Source organism: Dermochelys coriacea, chromosome 3 (assembly GCF_009764565.3).
Source record: "Dermochelys coriacea isolate rDerCor1 chromosome 3, rDerCor1.pri.v4, whole genome shotgun sequence".
NCBI lineage: Eukaryota > Metazoa > Chordata > Testudines > Dermochelyidae > Dermochelys > Dermochelys coriacea.
The window spans coordinates 208,884,922-208,901,503 of NC_050070.1; the positions used below are offsets into that span (position 1 = coordinate 208,884,922).

At 51.8% G+C, this 16,582-nt stretch overlaps 1 protein-coding gene and 1 long non-coding RNA gene across 2 annotated transcripts; one reads left to right on the forward strand and one right to left on the reverse strand.

The window, feature by feature from the left end:
* Positions 1-690: 690 nt before the first annotated feature.
* LOC119852650 (neuronal PAS domain-containing protein 4-like) lies at positions 691-16,509 on the reverse strand. Its single transcript, XM_038394136.2, has 9 exons — positions 15,458-16,509; positions 10,664-10,770; positions 7,961-8,127; positions 6,859-6,998; positions 5,647-5,752; positions 4,435-4,681; positions 3,052-3,161; positions 2,332-2,473; positions 691-1,678 (listed from the first exon to the last, which is right to left on the reverse strand). The coding sequence occupies exons 1-9, from the start codon at positions 15,533-15,535 to the stop codon at positions 691-693; spliced, it is 2,085 nt and encodes a 694-aa protein (XP_038250064.2). The 5' UTR covers positions 15,536-16,509.
* Positions 790-6,095, forward strand: LOC119852653. The gene is made up of 2 exons (XR_005291759.2): positions 790-911; positions 4,395-6,095. It is a non-coding gene; the product is annotated as an uncharacterized LOC119852653 (long non-coding RNA).
* Positions 16,510-16,582: the final 73 nt, after the last annotated feature.

A 16,582-nucleotide genomic window follows, 5' to 3' on the forward strand; every position in this document is an offset into this window, starting at 1 on the left:
CGGACAGACCCCGCAGCACCACCACGGTGACGGGCGGGGCTCTGAGCTGGGCCAGGGCCAGCCCCCCCCGTGCGCCAGGAGGCAGCCAGGCCTTCACGTCCCCTCCTCCCCCCGGCTGGGGACACTGGCTGAAGCCTTCAGGGAGCTCCCGCCATTGGCGGGATGAGGCACAGCCCCAGGGACGAGAGGGTCCATCGGGTCCCTGCCACGGCAATCAATGGTGGCGTCTCCTGCGACTGCTGAAGGCCTCATGGTGGAGCTGGCGGAGCAGGAGCTGAGGAGCCTCTGGTGGGAATGTACGGCCCTCGACTGCCACGAGTCCAGTCTGGTTCCCTGAGGTCCTGCCCCACTGTGTGTGAGAACAGGGGCAGTGAACGTGATGCTACACCCATCCATTGGCTGTTCTCCAGGGAGTAGAGACAAGGGCCATGTTTGGTTCAGAGAACTGAGGTTTTTTTCCTCGTTAAGTCATAGGTTTTCTTCCACTTATCCCCCTCCACAGAATGAAGGGAAGAAACTACATCACAGTGAAGTGGGAAAGACAGATAACACTGTCTTCTCTCCTCCACCTCTAGTGCTACTTCTGAGAGAAGGTGCAGAAGAAGCCGAGTCTGCAAAGCAACTGGAGAGCAGAAGAGGGTGCGGAGACAGGTTTCCACCTCTGGCATTGAAACGCAGCCCAGGGCCTCCTTATTTTGTTGCAGTGCACCATGAAGTCTCATTGAGATCTCCATCCCATAGGGACACTGGTGCACAGGAGTCAAATGACACGGAGGTGGTCAAAGGCTGTGGGAAGAGGCACTGATCTGAACAGGTGACTGTTGGAGACATGGGTATCTGGAATGGAGGGCCACCCTGCGAGTCAGAGTCTGAAGGCAAGATAGCAGGTGATGACCCCAGTGCAGTGGTGGGTGAGTTTGGACCCCCATTTTCCAGCAAATTGTTTAAGATACTGGTAATGATGTCTTCATTTAAACAGGGTTCTGCTCGGCAAGCCACTGTTCCAGAGTTGCCCCAGCCCTGTCCTGACCCTAGTTGGCTGTCAGCAATGGATCGCTCAGGCCACAGTGGGACATTAGGAGTCTCTGGTTGCACTTGCTTTGTGTATTGAGATAGGCTTTCAGCCAGGGAGTGGATCTGCTCAGCCAACACACTGATTGCCCATCTTTCTGTCTCGGAGGACTGGAACACTGCAGGGGACATGCCTGGGGACTGCCCTCCTACAGGGACTGGACAAGCATCAATAGAAAGGCTGCTGCCAGGAGAAAGGGGAACTTCTGGGGAACAGAGCGCACAAGGACTGGAGAAGGGCTGGCTGTAGGGTGACTTGTAAACACTGAGGGGGCAGGACAGATTCCTCTGCCCATCAGATAGGATAGAGCACCCAGTCTCCTGGGAGGGTAACCCAGCCCCTACAGTGGGAGCAGGGAAGCAGGTGGTGAAGGAAGGCTGTAGGGAAGCTGGCAGCATCTCCTCCTGATGGGCATTAGGGAACTGGCACGGATTATAGTTGGGTACCCCATGGTTAGGCATGACTGTCTCCTGTGGAAAGGGATTTAGCGCTCTTGGCAGTGTCTTGTGCTCTTTTTCTCTGGCATAGTGCCTTGGACTCAGGGCAGCTGCAGAGATGGCTCCATGCCATGGATTCTGGCCCTGGAGATACTGAGCTTCTTCCTCACTGTAGAAAATAAAAAAATGTGTCAGGGACTGAAGTAAGCATTGAAAGAGACCTCCCTATTCACCCACAGCCTGAAGGGGGTCAACAAGGTCTTAGGACCATGTGGGTCAGGAGTCCTAACAACCACCTACCTCTTGGTGAAGTACCAATCCCTGAGGATGCAGTCTGTCCTTACAGGGTTCTAGAGGCCCAGCATCAGTCTCCAAGCAGTTTACCCAGACAGGAGGAGCTTCCAGGGCAGTCTAATGGCCCCTGCCCTCAGAGACCCCTCCAGCTGGCAGCCACCACTATCAGGACCATGACACTAATACAACGTTACTAATACTGATTTTGGCCTGTAGCAGTCACCATGCTTAATCTAGTTGTTTCGGTCACTCTCCCGTGCTCTTCCCTCAATCTATACGCTCCACGCTGCCCTCCAGACCTCTGCCCTTCTCCATTATCCCACACTCACCATGAATTTAATCTTTGAGGTATCTGGTGATCATCTTCTGTCTGACAGTAACAATCTGATTTCCACTGCGCTCATCATGCTCAATCTACCAGCTCTATAGGGCGGGGTTTGGTTCTGCTCTATGTTCTATTAAGTGCCCAGCACACTGAGCCTTAAACAAGTTTTAGGGAATAGCCTAGGAAGGACAAAGGGGTTGTACCTGAGGCTGAAGTTGGTGCAGGTGATGATCTTTTTTCCTCTCTCATTCTCCTTTGATGCTATTATTTGCACCCATGACCAGCTCAGGTCTTTGCAGAGCAGGCGAACCACTAAGTGCTGATTGCACCTCCCAGTGTCACACACTGAAATCACAAACACAGAGTGATCAGGGCTCCCACGATGGCAGTACACAGCACCATGTCCTGTTCCCCTGGCAGGGTCACAGGCCCCAGTGTCATCCCCCAGCGTGGGAATATAGTGGACAGAGCCAAGCAAGGCTTCTGAGTACTTGAGAAGGAGCTTGGTTTGGCTCAAAGAAAGAGCCCTAATAGCATATGAGTCAAATTATGTTATACTCATGGCAGTGGGAAAATACAAGGGTCCCAAGAGCCTTGGTACAGTGATGGCAGGCACAGTACAAATGCACTCATTATGTGAGAACAGAGCAAGCTGCTGGCCCAGAACCCAATGGCTGCTCCTTAGCTCATTTCTGGTAAGAATCACAGAAGTGGATTTTGAAGAGGGAATTGATGGCAGAGAGCAGTGGTCTTGCTGACAGGCTCAACGAGAGCACTCCATGGGGGGGGGGGCTTGGAAGATTAGGTCAATGTTAGTTATAACATAAAACAGGGTGAACTCTGCTGCTTTTCAGAACCTATTAAAGAATCTCTCTCATTCCCCCCATACGTAGAGGCATTCCCAGCCTGAGCTTGGCACTTACTCAAGCTCTCATGTTGGGCAGCTGCTGAGGCAACATCTGCAGGATGTAAGAGGCTGTACCAAGACTGACCAATCAGCTCCTCCCTCCGATAGCCAAGATGATAAATGACACTGAGGAAGAACAGAAAGGAGCAGCATCTGAATCAACACATTTTATGAAACACATCTTATGAAAGGAGACTTAAGGAGCTTGGCTTGTTTAGCCTAACTAAAAGAAGGTTGAGGGGAGATACGATTGCTCTCTATAAATATATCAGAGGGATAAATATAGGAGAGGGAGAGGAATTATTTAAGCTCAGCACCAATGTGGACACAAGAACAAATGGGTATAAACTGGCCACCAGGAAGTTTAGACTTGAAATCAGACGAAGGTTTTTAACCATCAGAGGAGAGAAGTTTTGGAATAACCTTCCAAGGGAAGCAGTGGGGGCAAAAGATCTATCTGGTTTTAAGATTCTACTCGATAAGTTTATGGAGGAGATGGTATGATGGGATAATGGGATTTTGGTAAGTAATTGATCTTTAAATAGTCAGGGTAAATAGGCCAAATCCCCTGAGATGGGATATTAGATGGATGGGATCTGATTTACTATAGAAAACTCTTTCCTGGGTATCTGGCTGGTGAATCTTGCCCATGTGCTCAGGGTTTGGCTGATTGCCATGTTTGGGGTCGGGAGGGAGTTTTCCTCCAGGGCAGATTGGAGAGGCCCTGGAGGTTTTTTTGCCTTCCTCTGTAGCATGGGGCATGGTTGACTGGAGGGAGGCTTCTCTGCTCCTTGAAGTTTTGAACCATGATTTGAGGACTTCAATAGCTCAGACATGGGTGAGGTTTTTCATAGGAGTGGTGGGTGACATTCTGTGGCCTGCGCTGTGCAGGAGGTCGGACTAGATGATCAGAGTGGTCCCTTCTGACCTTAGTATCTATGAATCTATGAATCTATTTCTTGGAGATGCTTCTCATATGGGGAATAGACAGGTGGAGAGTGTTGGCTAGGGGAAAGGACAGGCTCTCTGATGTGAGGATAAAGGGAAAGAGGTGGGGAAAACTTGCCCATTCTCAGTGTTTTGGGGTACACAGAGGCATAATCTGGTCCTTTCCTTGTTGCTGGTGGGGGCAGGAAGGAGCAAGTTGCAACAGACCCTCTCCCCAGTGGTACTGGGTTAGGGGAAGAGGCACGCAGGGATGTGGGGTATCTATACTTGCAATGCTTGCATATCCGTTTGGTGGGCTGGCAGTGAGCATCCCAGTGAGTGATATCTGGCTCCAGCACTCTGGAGCATGGATTGTGGCTGGCAATAGCGCTCTGGAGTGCAATTGTAATCTGAACTTTCTTGCTCTCCCAGGGATTCAGTCAAGACCATGCTGAGAGCAGCCACTCCTTACCTCTCTGTGACATCAGTGACCTTCATATCCAGTGTGTGCTGGCTCTGGAACGGGGCATCATATGAAATGCCATCCCTGTAGTCAGACAGTTGCATGATGGGAGTGCAAAAGCCAAGGAACGTTAAGATGGAGGAGGAGGTCATCCCATCCAGAGCGAGGAATCGGCCCCTCACAGCCACAGCCCGATTTCCTCCATATCTCACTCGAAAGGACCTGGATGTGCGCATTTCACTGACAAACACAATTTCTGCAGCAATAAAAAGTCATTGTGTAAATTGTCAGCATCTTCTCCTAGGAAGTGAGCAGCTGCTAGATCGATGGGACAAACTGCTTGATCCGGGTCTACCTCTGGTGAGGAAACTACCCAATATACCACACTGACTTTGCAGTGGGGAAGCTTGGAGGGGAAGCCCTACCCAACCCTGGAGAAGTTACTCCTGGCAGCAAGAAACTGAATCAGGAGTAATCGTACCACATATCTCAGTGATGTGCAGTCTAGATGTACTGCCTCAGTCAGTACTCATATGGGATGAACCCTGGGTAAGACATGCTTCCTGTCCTCTCCCTCCTTAGGCAGGATTGTAAACTATGCATTCTGCCTGACCTCCATGTGAAAGCAGTTTAGAATTGGCACTGACCCAGGGGATCTTATAGGAGTCTCTTGGGCATTTCCCAGCGATTTATGGGAGTTTGATCTCTCCTTCCATAATTCTCCAAGGCAACCATGAAGTACCCCAACAAGACCTTTGAAATCACCCACAAGGAACTGCTAGTGGGAGTTGTATTGTGGGATAAGTAGCCAGAAGGCAGTGCAGCTGAAATGGTTTAGAGCAGCCCTGATGTGGGTACACAGTGGATGTGCAAGGATTTTAAAAATGATTCAGCATGGACACGGTAAGACACGTGGATTCTGGTTCAAGAGTGGATCTACCCCAGTATTCTTGGCAGATAAAATGTACTCGGGCCACTGACGGGTACCTGCGACCTTCACTCCAGCATCTCTAGGCCTGGGTGGCAATTATTTGGATGATTTATCTGTTTAAAGACTGTCCTTCAGAAGGGGGTTTTCGCATAGGTCACCAGAGCACAGGCTAGTGCATGGACTAATCCCCCACCACACAGCGCTATGTACACTCCTGCCTTAAGCCCCATGAATAACCCAGCTGTCCCCCATGCCATGTATATCCTGATTTGAGTCCTGCGTGTGCGTACCAGTGCCTGGTTGTTCCTGAGCGGAGTGGAGCTTCTCCTGCACAGCCTCGTGTGCTGAGCCATCTAGTAGGTCGAAGATTGAGTCTCCTTGGGCTAGCAGCTCCACCTGTTAGGAAGAGCAAAAAAGAGACTTTATTAGTATAGACACAGACTGGCTCACACTGGGCCTGGTGCCGCTGGGGTACTTATTTATGTATCACATATCTAATACCATGGTCACAGCCAAGATTAGAACTCTAGAGCTCCTGTCTCCCAGTCCTGTCCTTGGGCCACTAGACCATGGGCACAGTGGTTTTGAATGCCCTGTAAGAAGTGGACAGAGGAGCAGAGATCTCAGCGGGAAGCTATTTCAAGACTTCATGTGAGAGAGGATCAGAGCATGGGCCAGACTTTCAGCAGCAGACAACGTCTCGTTAATAATGTTCTCTAGAGCATATGCTACGAAGCAAGTTTCCATTAAAAAAAATAAATAAAAACAGGTTCCTCCAACCAACACAAGTAGGAGACAACTACAACTGACCTTGAGAAACGGAACAGGGAGAAGGGATGGGCCTGACATTCCCTTTGTGAATGAGAGCCGTGAATGATTGCTGAGTTCATAAGCACAGCCTCTAACTCATTCATTCCTTACCTCACCCTCACTCTCCCACTATTCAGGGAACAGGGAACCCGCAGAGACTAACGCAAATAGATCAGCTGGATGTATAAAGAAAACCAGACAGCAGCTAAGCTGAAGCAGAGGAGCAGTCACCACACCTATGCAGCAGATGGAGCTGCCACCTCAACGCATGCAGCTCATAAGCAAAAACAGCTGCTGCCAGAGTCCTTAGCTTCAGCCATTAACAGCTGGCCAGGACGATGGGCATGGGGCAGGCACAGAGCCCAGATGGAGAGATTCCAGGTGGAGCAGTGGGTGCCTAGCACCTGTAACCATGTTGTGGATTGTCACTGTCAGGGTAACCGTGCTGTTAGCCAGTTAGCGTTGATCGCCACTGGCCCAGGTTCTCATTATCCTAAACCAGCCCTGAACAAAAGCCAAGCCAGTTGGTGTGTCCTGGCATGTGGCATGGCACTGCACATGAACAATAACAGCCTTGTGATGGGAGCAGCCACCCCCGCAGTCTGTAGCTCTGCAGAGGACTTGCTAACCTGCCACTGGGGAGTGGGAACAGAGTGGGCTGGTGCCTTACACCTGCAACAACCTGAGCTTACCACAGAGAAGCCCAGAAGATGGGCCACATTCTCAGAGATGTAGGCCAGTTTGCCATCTGCAGAGAGAGCAATGATGAACCCTGGCAATGAGGACAGCAGCTCCAGATCTGGCATTGTGGCAGGAGCACGTTCAGATGAGCCTGCAAAACCAAAAGAGCAGCATAGAGTTCCACAGCAGCTCCTTCTGAGGGGGAGGGGCAGGAACATCAACTCGCCAAGAGAGAGGTGCCACCTGTTGGTCACCAAGGGAACTCAGTTCCTTTCACGTGCTTTGCGGCTTCCAGGCCTTTTGCCAGACTAGTGTCGTTATTTCTATTATGGTAGTGCCCAGAGGCCCCAGTCATCAGCAGGGCCTTGTAGCACTGGGTGCTGCACATGCACACAGAGTTAGACGCAGTCTGTGCCCTGAAGACAGACAGAGTGGGTGTAACGCAAACAGGGAGGGACAGATAACAAGTAACAGTGATGGAAGCACCTCTGATGGTGTGAATGTCCTGAGTGCCAGGGTTCCCCACTTCCCATGGGAGGCTGCTCTGGGTGGCTAGACCCATCAGGCTGCAGAAGCCTTTCCTGACTTTGTATTCCATGGACCCTGGTTGAACCCCCTTGAAGCCCACCCCTCCTTGAGATGTCCAGCCTTTAAACACCTGTGTCTGTTACACCATGGCTTTTGTTGCACTTGTCTGAAGAAAGCCACCCTCAAACTGAGGGAACCTTTCTGGCAATGAGGGGCTCAGAACTGAACATGCTATTCTTGGTGTAGTCATGCCAGAGCAAGAGGCACAGTCATCTTGCTTGCTCTGCAATGTGATGACTCTGCAAATGTAGCCTTTGGGGAGGAAGAGACAGGAACCAGAAAGCAGTTTGATAAGGGGTGTGCCATGGTTCATGGGAGCAATCTCCATGTCCAGAGTGTGGAATGGGGAGCAGCTGCTATGCACAGTATGGCTCTGCCTACCTGAAGCAGATCTGAGACCTAATGAAGTGGGAGTCTCTGGGAGCTAGAGATCAGCTCTGCAACCAGCTGGGAGTGCAGAAACTCAACAGCAGGGACTACTTCTGCCTGGCTGTGAATAGGATAGCTGCAGGGCTGGATATTTACCTGGAGGAAAGAGTTGTGTCCCACGGATTTGGAGACAGACCAAAGCCATGGTATGGAGGTACGACAGCCGCTCCTTCTCCTGTGCTGAGATGGGCAGCAGGGAGCGCAGGGTCTGTAGCTCAGCATTGATCTGATCCCGACGAGCCTTAGAGGCACCCTTTGTCGACCTGCAGAGAAGTAGAGTCCGTTAGAAATTGGGAGGAAGGTGGGAGTCCCTGCTCCAGGGGAGGTGCCCTGGGGAAGGGGAAAAGGTATAATTCGTTTGTTTCCCAAAGCAGATGTTACCACAGCTGAAGAGGAAAATTGCAGCAGTTTCCACTCCATGACTTCCATTGAAAAACTAACAGGTGATGGGAAAATCTGCATCAGGTTGGACTTGGACATTCCCATCGCCAGATAAAACACACAATGCCCCATTCTGAGTATCTGATATGCACACAAGTCAGGGAATTCTAAGGCATGGTTCCCATGACAACCATAAGCAGTTGCTCAGGACAGATAACAGGACAAAGCATCAAGTTGTGCAAGGGATCGCTGCTGTGGCAACCAAAGGTCTCCTCTGGATCCAGGCTTCTACCAACTCAGAATTTAGGATGCACTAACTCTGATTTTTGCATTTAATGCAGAGCAAATGACGAGAAGTGTGGATTACAGGCAGAACCTGCCCAGAGCACATCCCCTTTAGCCCCACTGCCTTCCCCCAAGGTGAGCACTGCAGCAAATGGCCACGAGGTGGCATCCCAGCCACATGCAGCCCTAGAACCACATAAAGGCTCAGATGGGAACAGGAGCAGGGAGATTCGTGATACCAGGCTGTGGTATGGCTTGAATCGCCAACCCAAGGAAAGGAGAGCTTAGAGGCAAGGGGTCTGAAGCAGTACAAGAGGATAGGCAGCAGCCACTCAATGGGGCCTTCCTGCAAGTTCCCTGCTCTCTGGGGCCACAATGCTGCCTGCAGTGCTGGCATAGTGCATCTCCCTGCTGAGCCTTGGGCTCCAGCCATATCATCACATCACTCATGGGCCAGCCTATGGCAGGTGATGAAGTCATGGGGGAAGGGATAGCTCAGTGGTTTGAGCATTGACCTGCTAAACCCAGGGTTGTGAGTTTAATCCTTGAGGGGGCCATTTAGGGATCTGGGGCAAAAATTGGGGATTGGTCCTGCTTTGAGCAGGGGGTTGGACTAGATGACCTCCTGAGGTTCTTTCCAACCCTGATATTCTATGTTTCAGCTATGCCTTGCTGTTCATTTCATCTCATGTCTGTAGCTCTGCCCCCAGCAGATAAAGCAATCGCTTTACAAAAGCATTTGAACAGTCTGAGCCTGGAATGGTGTTATGAACCATTGACCCCCCCCATTCACTGGGATGCCCCGTGATTACCTGGCCCCAAAATAAATTGAGGGGTGCATACAAGCCAGTTCCTCTCCTGATTCAGATCCTCACACCAACCCCTGCCCTTGGAGAGAAGGCTAAATCTAATTGATACTGAGAAAAGTTTGCTGGTATTCCTATTCCGGACAAACTGTCCTAGCTTCTAGTGGCAAAGGGCTTTTGTCACATAGCTTAGTCTGGTTTACCAAGTAAAGTGAGCTATCCCAGGGCACGTCTTCACTGGAAGGGCTTTAACATGGCTTGTGTAGTCACGGCAGTAGCGCTGGGAGAGAGCTCTCCCAGCACTCTAAAAAAACCACCTCCACGAGGGGCGTAGCTACCAGCGCTGGTGCACTGTCTACACTGGCACTTTACAGCGCTGAAATTCGCAGCACTCGGGGGTGTTTTTTCACACCCCTGAGCGAGAAAGTTGCAATGCTGTGAAGTGCCAGTGTAGATAAGTCCCCAGTCAAAGGAGTTTTATGCCACTGTGTCTATACCAGGGCTTTGCCCAGCATAGAAATGTTGCCACAAAAAATCCCACTCCTAACCACCACTGCTGTACCAGCAAAAGCCTCTAGTTTAGTCCTGTCCTAAGAGGAGTGTGGCTCAGAGCAAGCCAGCTTGAGAAGGAGCTCCCAGGCCAAGCCTGCCTGGCTACGCTGGACACAGAGGGACAGTACACTTGGCAGAACGTTTGGGAGAAGCAAGTAGGAGATTGCAGGGGAGATGGGGACACAATTCTCTAGATACACTGAGGTTGGCTTTGGTTCTAGGAACACAAATAGAGCCATAGGCTGCTGCAGGACCTTTGTGTCACGAATGGTTTGGTAGCTCTGCCCTCTCCATATGGGAATGAAAGAGACCTGGGGAAAGAGCCCAAGCAGCAAGACCTTCCCTCGAGACTCCAAAGGGGCAGGACACTGGGGCCAGGCACAAGAACTAATGCCCTTTAACTTAGCCCACAGAGAGTCAGTCTCTCTTCAGTCCATAACTCCTACTTGCCTCCCCAGCCCCCTCACTGCTCTCCCCAAGCCCTTCTTTGTCTAACTGCTAACACCCTAGTTCTCTGTGCCTGAGCTCAGATACAATCCAAGCCTCATTTCATAGCCCCGAGCTCCCTCCAGCACTTCACTCACATCCCCCTGGGTCACATGTAGGGCTAAGGGAGCAGGGCAGGGCAGGAGGAAACTGGCCAAGGGTGATGCCCCTTGATTCTAGAGGATCAGAGAGTGCCGTAAAGGGTGCCAACATCCAGCCCCGCAGTGTGTAATGGGACAGCACGTCCATCCAGGCAAAGGAGAGAAGAGGGAGCAGGATGGTCTCTAACCTGAATGGCTTTGAAGTGCTGGGCTCCATCCCACTCCTCCCTCGGGGATGGCTCATCTTCCTCAGCGGCCTGCTGCAGTGGTCGCAGAAGATAGTCATTGTCCTGGCCTGCATGAAGACGTGGTCACATCAGAGGGGCAGGGCTGGGCACAGTCTGCTCCCTCTGGAGAGCAGCACTGGGAAGAGAAGCCGAGCCTGGGTTGCTGTTGGAGGGAAGGAGCAGCCCTTTTTGGTCTCTTTCCCTGAAGCCTGGCTCCAGATGGCATGGAAGGATCCAACAGCAGGAGACATTCCCCCATGCAGCAGGAAGCTGCCCCAGAGCTGGCTCTACTTTTAGGGGGTCACTGACACACCAGCTCCCCACTTGGGTGTAGGGAGAGGCCTGGGCTCTGGCAGGACCCCATGGGATAAAGGGAGGCAGAACCCCTGCACACATAACTGGGGCTCAGAGCCCACTCATGGGATGTCCGAATCTGGCAAAGTGCCTCTTACCTCCTTCCCCTCTGGCTCAGTCTGAACCCGCTGACCCCCTCCTACACTGGCCCTCCTTTTGTATTCCCCCTCCTGGGGCGAATGGGGGCCTGAGCCAGGCCAAACAGGATAAAATTACCTCTTGTGACGCAATTCTAAACAGCTCTGGGCTATTTTTAGAAAGCAGACTTCTAAATATAACCCTCCACAGCCTGGCTGCAATCTGATAGGGGAAGCAATAAAAGGAAGCCTGGCTCTTTAAAACAAACCTGTCAGCTCAGCAGGAGAGGGAGGGCTGGGGCACTGGAAAAAGAGGTCAGTCAGTTGCCCCCCCCCCCCCCCCCCGCTGTCCTGCTGTGATGAAGGCATTGCAGGCAGTCTCCCCTGTCATCTGTCTCATCTGGATCCACCATACGCAAGACCCAAGATGGGCCCAGCCAGTCAATTCAGCCCAATACACTTCATTGGCATCTGCAAAATGTGTGAGACACACTAAGCCTGGGGATCGCTGTGGGAGCAGACTCTGGCGTGCCAGCTGCAGCCCCCTGCTTGGGGTTTAATCCAGCTGTCCCTTGCTGTTCCCAGTTTGGGGTAAGCTTGTCTGCAGTGTAAGGCTGTCCCCTTTCTCCCAATGTCTCTCCCATTGGGGAACCAGCAGCAGCTGCATCCTCTCCTGCTGGAGAATTGGCACCTGTGACTGGAGCCTTCCTGCTGGCCCGTACTCCCATTGTGGGTTGTCACTCACCATTTCCCCAGTGGAGAACAGATCTGCGACTGGTAGCAATGGCACCGCTCCCCGCAACAATCATCCAGAGAAATAGGTGCCAAAACAGCTCAGAAATGTTCCCAGAGCACTGGCTGCCTAATGACAGCTTTGCTCTGTGGCACTGCACAGGGCAAAGGAATCAGGCTCCTACACCCTGTCAACTGCAGCGCAGGCCCCAGGGTACCCAGTGGCTAGTGCCAGCTGAAAGCAGGGGGCTAAAAGTGGCACTTGAAGGCATCACTCCAAACCGGTTTGTAGCAGAGAATGAAGGTGATAAAATATACAACTTTTCGCTCCCACTGCCCCATGCCCACACCCAGCTCTGGCCCTGCAAGATGCTCACAAAGGGCACTGACCCATATTCCAGCACATTGGGAGGCTTAAATCAATGATGGAGACACTACAGTACATCCCTGGCTGCAGAGATAACGGCACAGGAGCTTATGCTACGGGGCTCATCAGAGCAGGTTAAAGACAGTAATTGCCAGAACCATTGACAGTCTGTCATCCCACCACTCTATGTAATTCACAGGCTGGAACTGCGTCACCCACCTCAAGCGTGGCACCCAGACATAATTAATAGTACACAGCCGCACCGCACCAAGGCTTAGGACATGAAGAGAAGGATGAGCCCAAATTCAGTTGTAACTACACGGGGACATACTTGAGTTGAAATCTGGCCAGGTCACCTAGATTAACTCCTCAACACTTACAAAGTCCCATGGGATCTTTACTAGCTAGGCATGCTCAGGGCCTCAGCTTTATATTTCATGGGATAGACAGCACCCTTGCAGCTTTCTGCAGCACTGGCTTCAGAAAAGTCTTAGTCACCATCCCCTGGATTTTCCCTAGGTCTCCCATGCATGTACTGAACCAGTCCTGCCCTGTGGGAGAACTGGTCAGATCAGAGCTGGAAGTGGTCTGGGTGCATTTGGGAAACTGCCATTTATTGGGCCTTAGCCATGTGCCCCTTAGAAAGCCAGCACTAACAGCTGGTTTTAGGTTAGTCTGGCTCTGGTATTTTTGAAGTGCCTGTTGCCATGGCACCCACCATGCTTAGAAAGGTGGAGATCTAGCTTGACTCACCTCCTCTGGACCAAGCTGGCGAGGGTGAAATGGAGATGGGTGGGAGAGGGAGACAGGGTCTGCAAGAGGGGGAGACCTATTGCCATGAACTACTGCACTTGAAATCCCCATTCCTGTAATGCCAGCCAGGGGGAGAGGAAATGTATTTGTGGGGTTTTCGCTGCACTGGAGGCCAGCTCCTCTCCCCAGGCCTTGTCTGTCCTGCTGTTCTTGAGGCACCTGGCTCTGGGCCTCCTTCCCCCCATGTGTCCCAGAGAAGAGTGACCCTGGGGCCAGCTCCAGGGGCTCATCTCCCCAGCTGTGCACATTGCAGTTGCTGTGCTGTTCTCCAGGCAGCCATCACATCTGGTCCACCCTGGGCCCTGGGTTCAAGCCAGACCCCAGCACTGGCTCCCCAACCCCATGGAGCAGCACAGCAGCATGCGCTGGAATCCAGTTGACTATTCTCAGGGAGAAGCTGGGGAATGGGTGCAGGCAGGTCCCAGGAGGGCAGGAAAGATGGGAAGCAAAGGGCCAGCGCCTCAAGCAGAGAACTAGAGATTTCAGGGTGAAATGCTGAATTCTGGGACATCTTGGGGAAATGCCTAATTCCCCAGAGATGGAGTCTGAGCCGCCAGGACCCTGAGTGAGATGCAAGTGCCAATTCACACCTCTTAGAGCTGCTGTCTCAGGCTCTCTGCAAACTCAGGCAGGCAGTGCTGCAGTGCTTACACTCAGGTCACTTTCATGTTCTCTTCACATCATAGAGGCCAGAAACTTATATTTAAAATGGACACAGATTCTGGAGCCCAAAACTGCAGCAACACCCCAACCCTGGCCATTAGGAACAGACCCTTTAGTGCCCGCCTCAAGCTCCTTGGAGCGGGGGTTAAAGGGAATGGCAGGGGCAGAGCGGGATTGCTCCTACCATCTAGGTTCTAGAGCTTTGTGCAGCCAGGCAGTGTAAAGTTAGGGGTCTCCTGTGGCAGGTCCCTCCTTCCCTGCAGTTGATTTCACAACTCACTAGCAACAAGTCTCTTACTATGCAGTTTAAAGGATGCCATCTCTTCTGTGCCATTGTTCTTAGTTACTCCTCCTTCCCCCAACACTCCCCTGACCAGTTTCTCCCTCTCTTTGGCATCTAGACCCTTTAGGTGACTTATCACATCCCCCGTCAGCATCAGCCAGCCCCATTTCCTCACTCCCAGACTAGATAGCCCCAGTTCATCTAGCAGCGGGAGAAATTCCAGGCTGCAGCCAGCCAGCTCCAACCCAAGAGCATGTGCAGCTCAGGCTGATGGAGCCTCCACTAGATGCCCACTCTGAGTCACAGAGAGTGCACCTGTGGGGGAGGAGGAGCAAACTGCCCCAAGGGAGACGAGGGGAAATGAAGCAAACAGGGAAAGGAGAGGCAGTAAGAGATGTGCCAGCGCAGAACGAGCAGCAGACAGGATGGAAAGAACTGCACCTGCTTGCCAGTCTATAAGGAAGGACTCTGGCAAAGCAACTGAGACCCACTATGCTATTGGTGAGGACGCCAAGGCTAGCTTCTCCCATGGTCCTTCCTTAGACCCAAACCCAAAGCGTTACCACCACACACTATTTCACTGGCTTGGCAAGATACTTTGAGATGCCAGGCTCCATCCTCCTCTTCTCTCCCATAGCAAATGCACCCCTCTACGCTCTTCTTCTGAGAGACATCCCACTAGGCTTTGTAGTCAGTTACTTCAGTACTAAATACTGCTCCCCTTCTACTGTAAGGCATCACCACTATCTGAATGAAAGTTCCTCTCCCTACCCCAAATCTGCCCACCAAGTCCTGTCAGCATTGAACCCAGATGGGTGATAGCTGTGTCTCCATAAGTGGGAACTGCTGGATCATGGTATTTCTTCCTGCAGAGCACCCTGGCTCCAGCCCTGTCCTCCTTATACCAGCAGCTGAGCTCCAGCATCCAGCTTTGCTTACACTTGGCCTGGCAGGATCTTTACAGATTTCAGGACCAGAAGCGGCAAAGAGTCCTGTGGCACCTTATAGACTAACAGACGTATTGGAGCATGAGCTTTCGTGGGTGAATTCGATATCCGACAAAGTGGGTATTCACACACGAAAGCTCATGCTCCAATACGTCTTATAGACTTATAGTCTGTTAGTCTATAAGGTGCCACAGGACTCTTTGCCGCTTTTACAGATCCAGATTAACACAGCTACCCCTCTGAAGCAGGACCAGAAGGGATCAGTAGAGTCATCTAGTCTGATCACCTGCATAACACAGGCCAGAAAACCTCACACGGTGACACCTGCCTCAAGCCCACTAACGCATGGTTGAGTCTGGTGTGTCTTTTAACCAGACATCGCATCTCCATTTAAAGACGGCAAGTGATGGAGAATGTAGAGGTGCCTTCCTCGGCTGCCCCAGTGGTTAATGACCTTGACATTCACCTCCAGCTTTGGCTCCAAGCTGCTAAAATCATAGCAGCAGTCCCTTTGCTCATCATTTGCTCCCTCACAGATGAGGGCTGCTGGGAGTCCTTGCCCAGGACACAGCAAGCACAGTCCAGGCTTATGGACATATCCTCCCCACAGAGCTGGAAATCTCATCCAGGACGCTCCTGCACTGCCCTCCAGGCTGCAGTCCGACTTCTCCTCCCTCACTCCCTCTCCAGCCTATTCACTCTTCTCCACCTGCCCACTCTTTCGCCAGCCCAGCTAATGGGACTGCTTCCTTCTTTTGCTCACAGGTCCGAGAGGCACTCCTCTTTGTGGCTGATTTTTCCTTCATGTTGGGAAGTTGTTTCCTTAAGGGACTGGATGACCTCAGTGCAGTGACAGAAGAAGGAGGGAAGGAAAGAGCAGTTTCACTTCCCCTGTAATGTTCACCACCAATTTCACACACATGCTACTAGCATCAGCAGGACTGCAGGGACTCCTCCGTGGCCCCCTCTGCCTGTGGTGACCAAGTCAGCTTGTGACCTCAGCCAGATCCCCTCAGCTGAATCTTGACAGCTAGCTCTCTCTGGTTTCCTTCTGTTTGCCTTTGCCTACCCCAACTCTTGGACTAGTCCTGACCCTGAACTCTTTCTTCATACTCCTCCTGGGTCTCCAGACTTCTCATCCTTAACACAACTCCCATGAGCCAGGGCCTCAGCCGCACCTCTGCTGCTACTCTCTTGCCTTCACTATGACAACTCCCTTCTCTTTGGCAGCCCAAGAATTCTACTACTGCTACCTTCTCATGTGTATGTAGAAGCACCCCTCCCCCTAGCAAACCCTTTCCCCACCCCACTCAGATCAGGGGACAGTGCAAAGTAATTTTTAAATCTCCTTCCCCAACCCATCTAGCACAGACCTCTTCTGTGCCCCTCATCTTCTCACTGGGAGAGCTTTCTCTGCAGCTCCTGTGATGTGGATCAGCTCCTTTGTCCCTCCTCACTCTTCAAGTCTCACCTGAAAACCTTACACTTGCTTATAATCCTCTCTTCACTGATCAGCAGTCTCATTAAGGCATTTTCTTTACTGGCCACAAAGGCCTTTCAGTGTGCTGTGTCCTACCTCATATCATGCCAGCTCAAGAATTACTCCCCACCCCCCAGGTACTGCAATGGCCCCAGCAGTCCCTT

Bases quoted from the DNA above. Each gene is read 5' to 3' on its own strand.
- LOC119852650 (XM_038394136.2), bottom strand. From the start codon at position 15,535: ATGTCCATAAGCCTGGACTGTGCTTGCTGTGTCCTGGGCAAGGACTCC. The intron at 6,999-7,960 runs GTAAATATCCAG...TTGGTTTTGCAG, and splicing joins GACACAACTCTTTCCTCCAG to GCTCATCTGAACGTGCTCCT. The intron at 2,474-3,051 runs GTAAGTGCCAAG...TTGTGATTTCAG, and splicing joins TGCCCAACATGAGAGCTTGA to TGTGTGACACTGGGAGGTGC.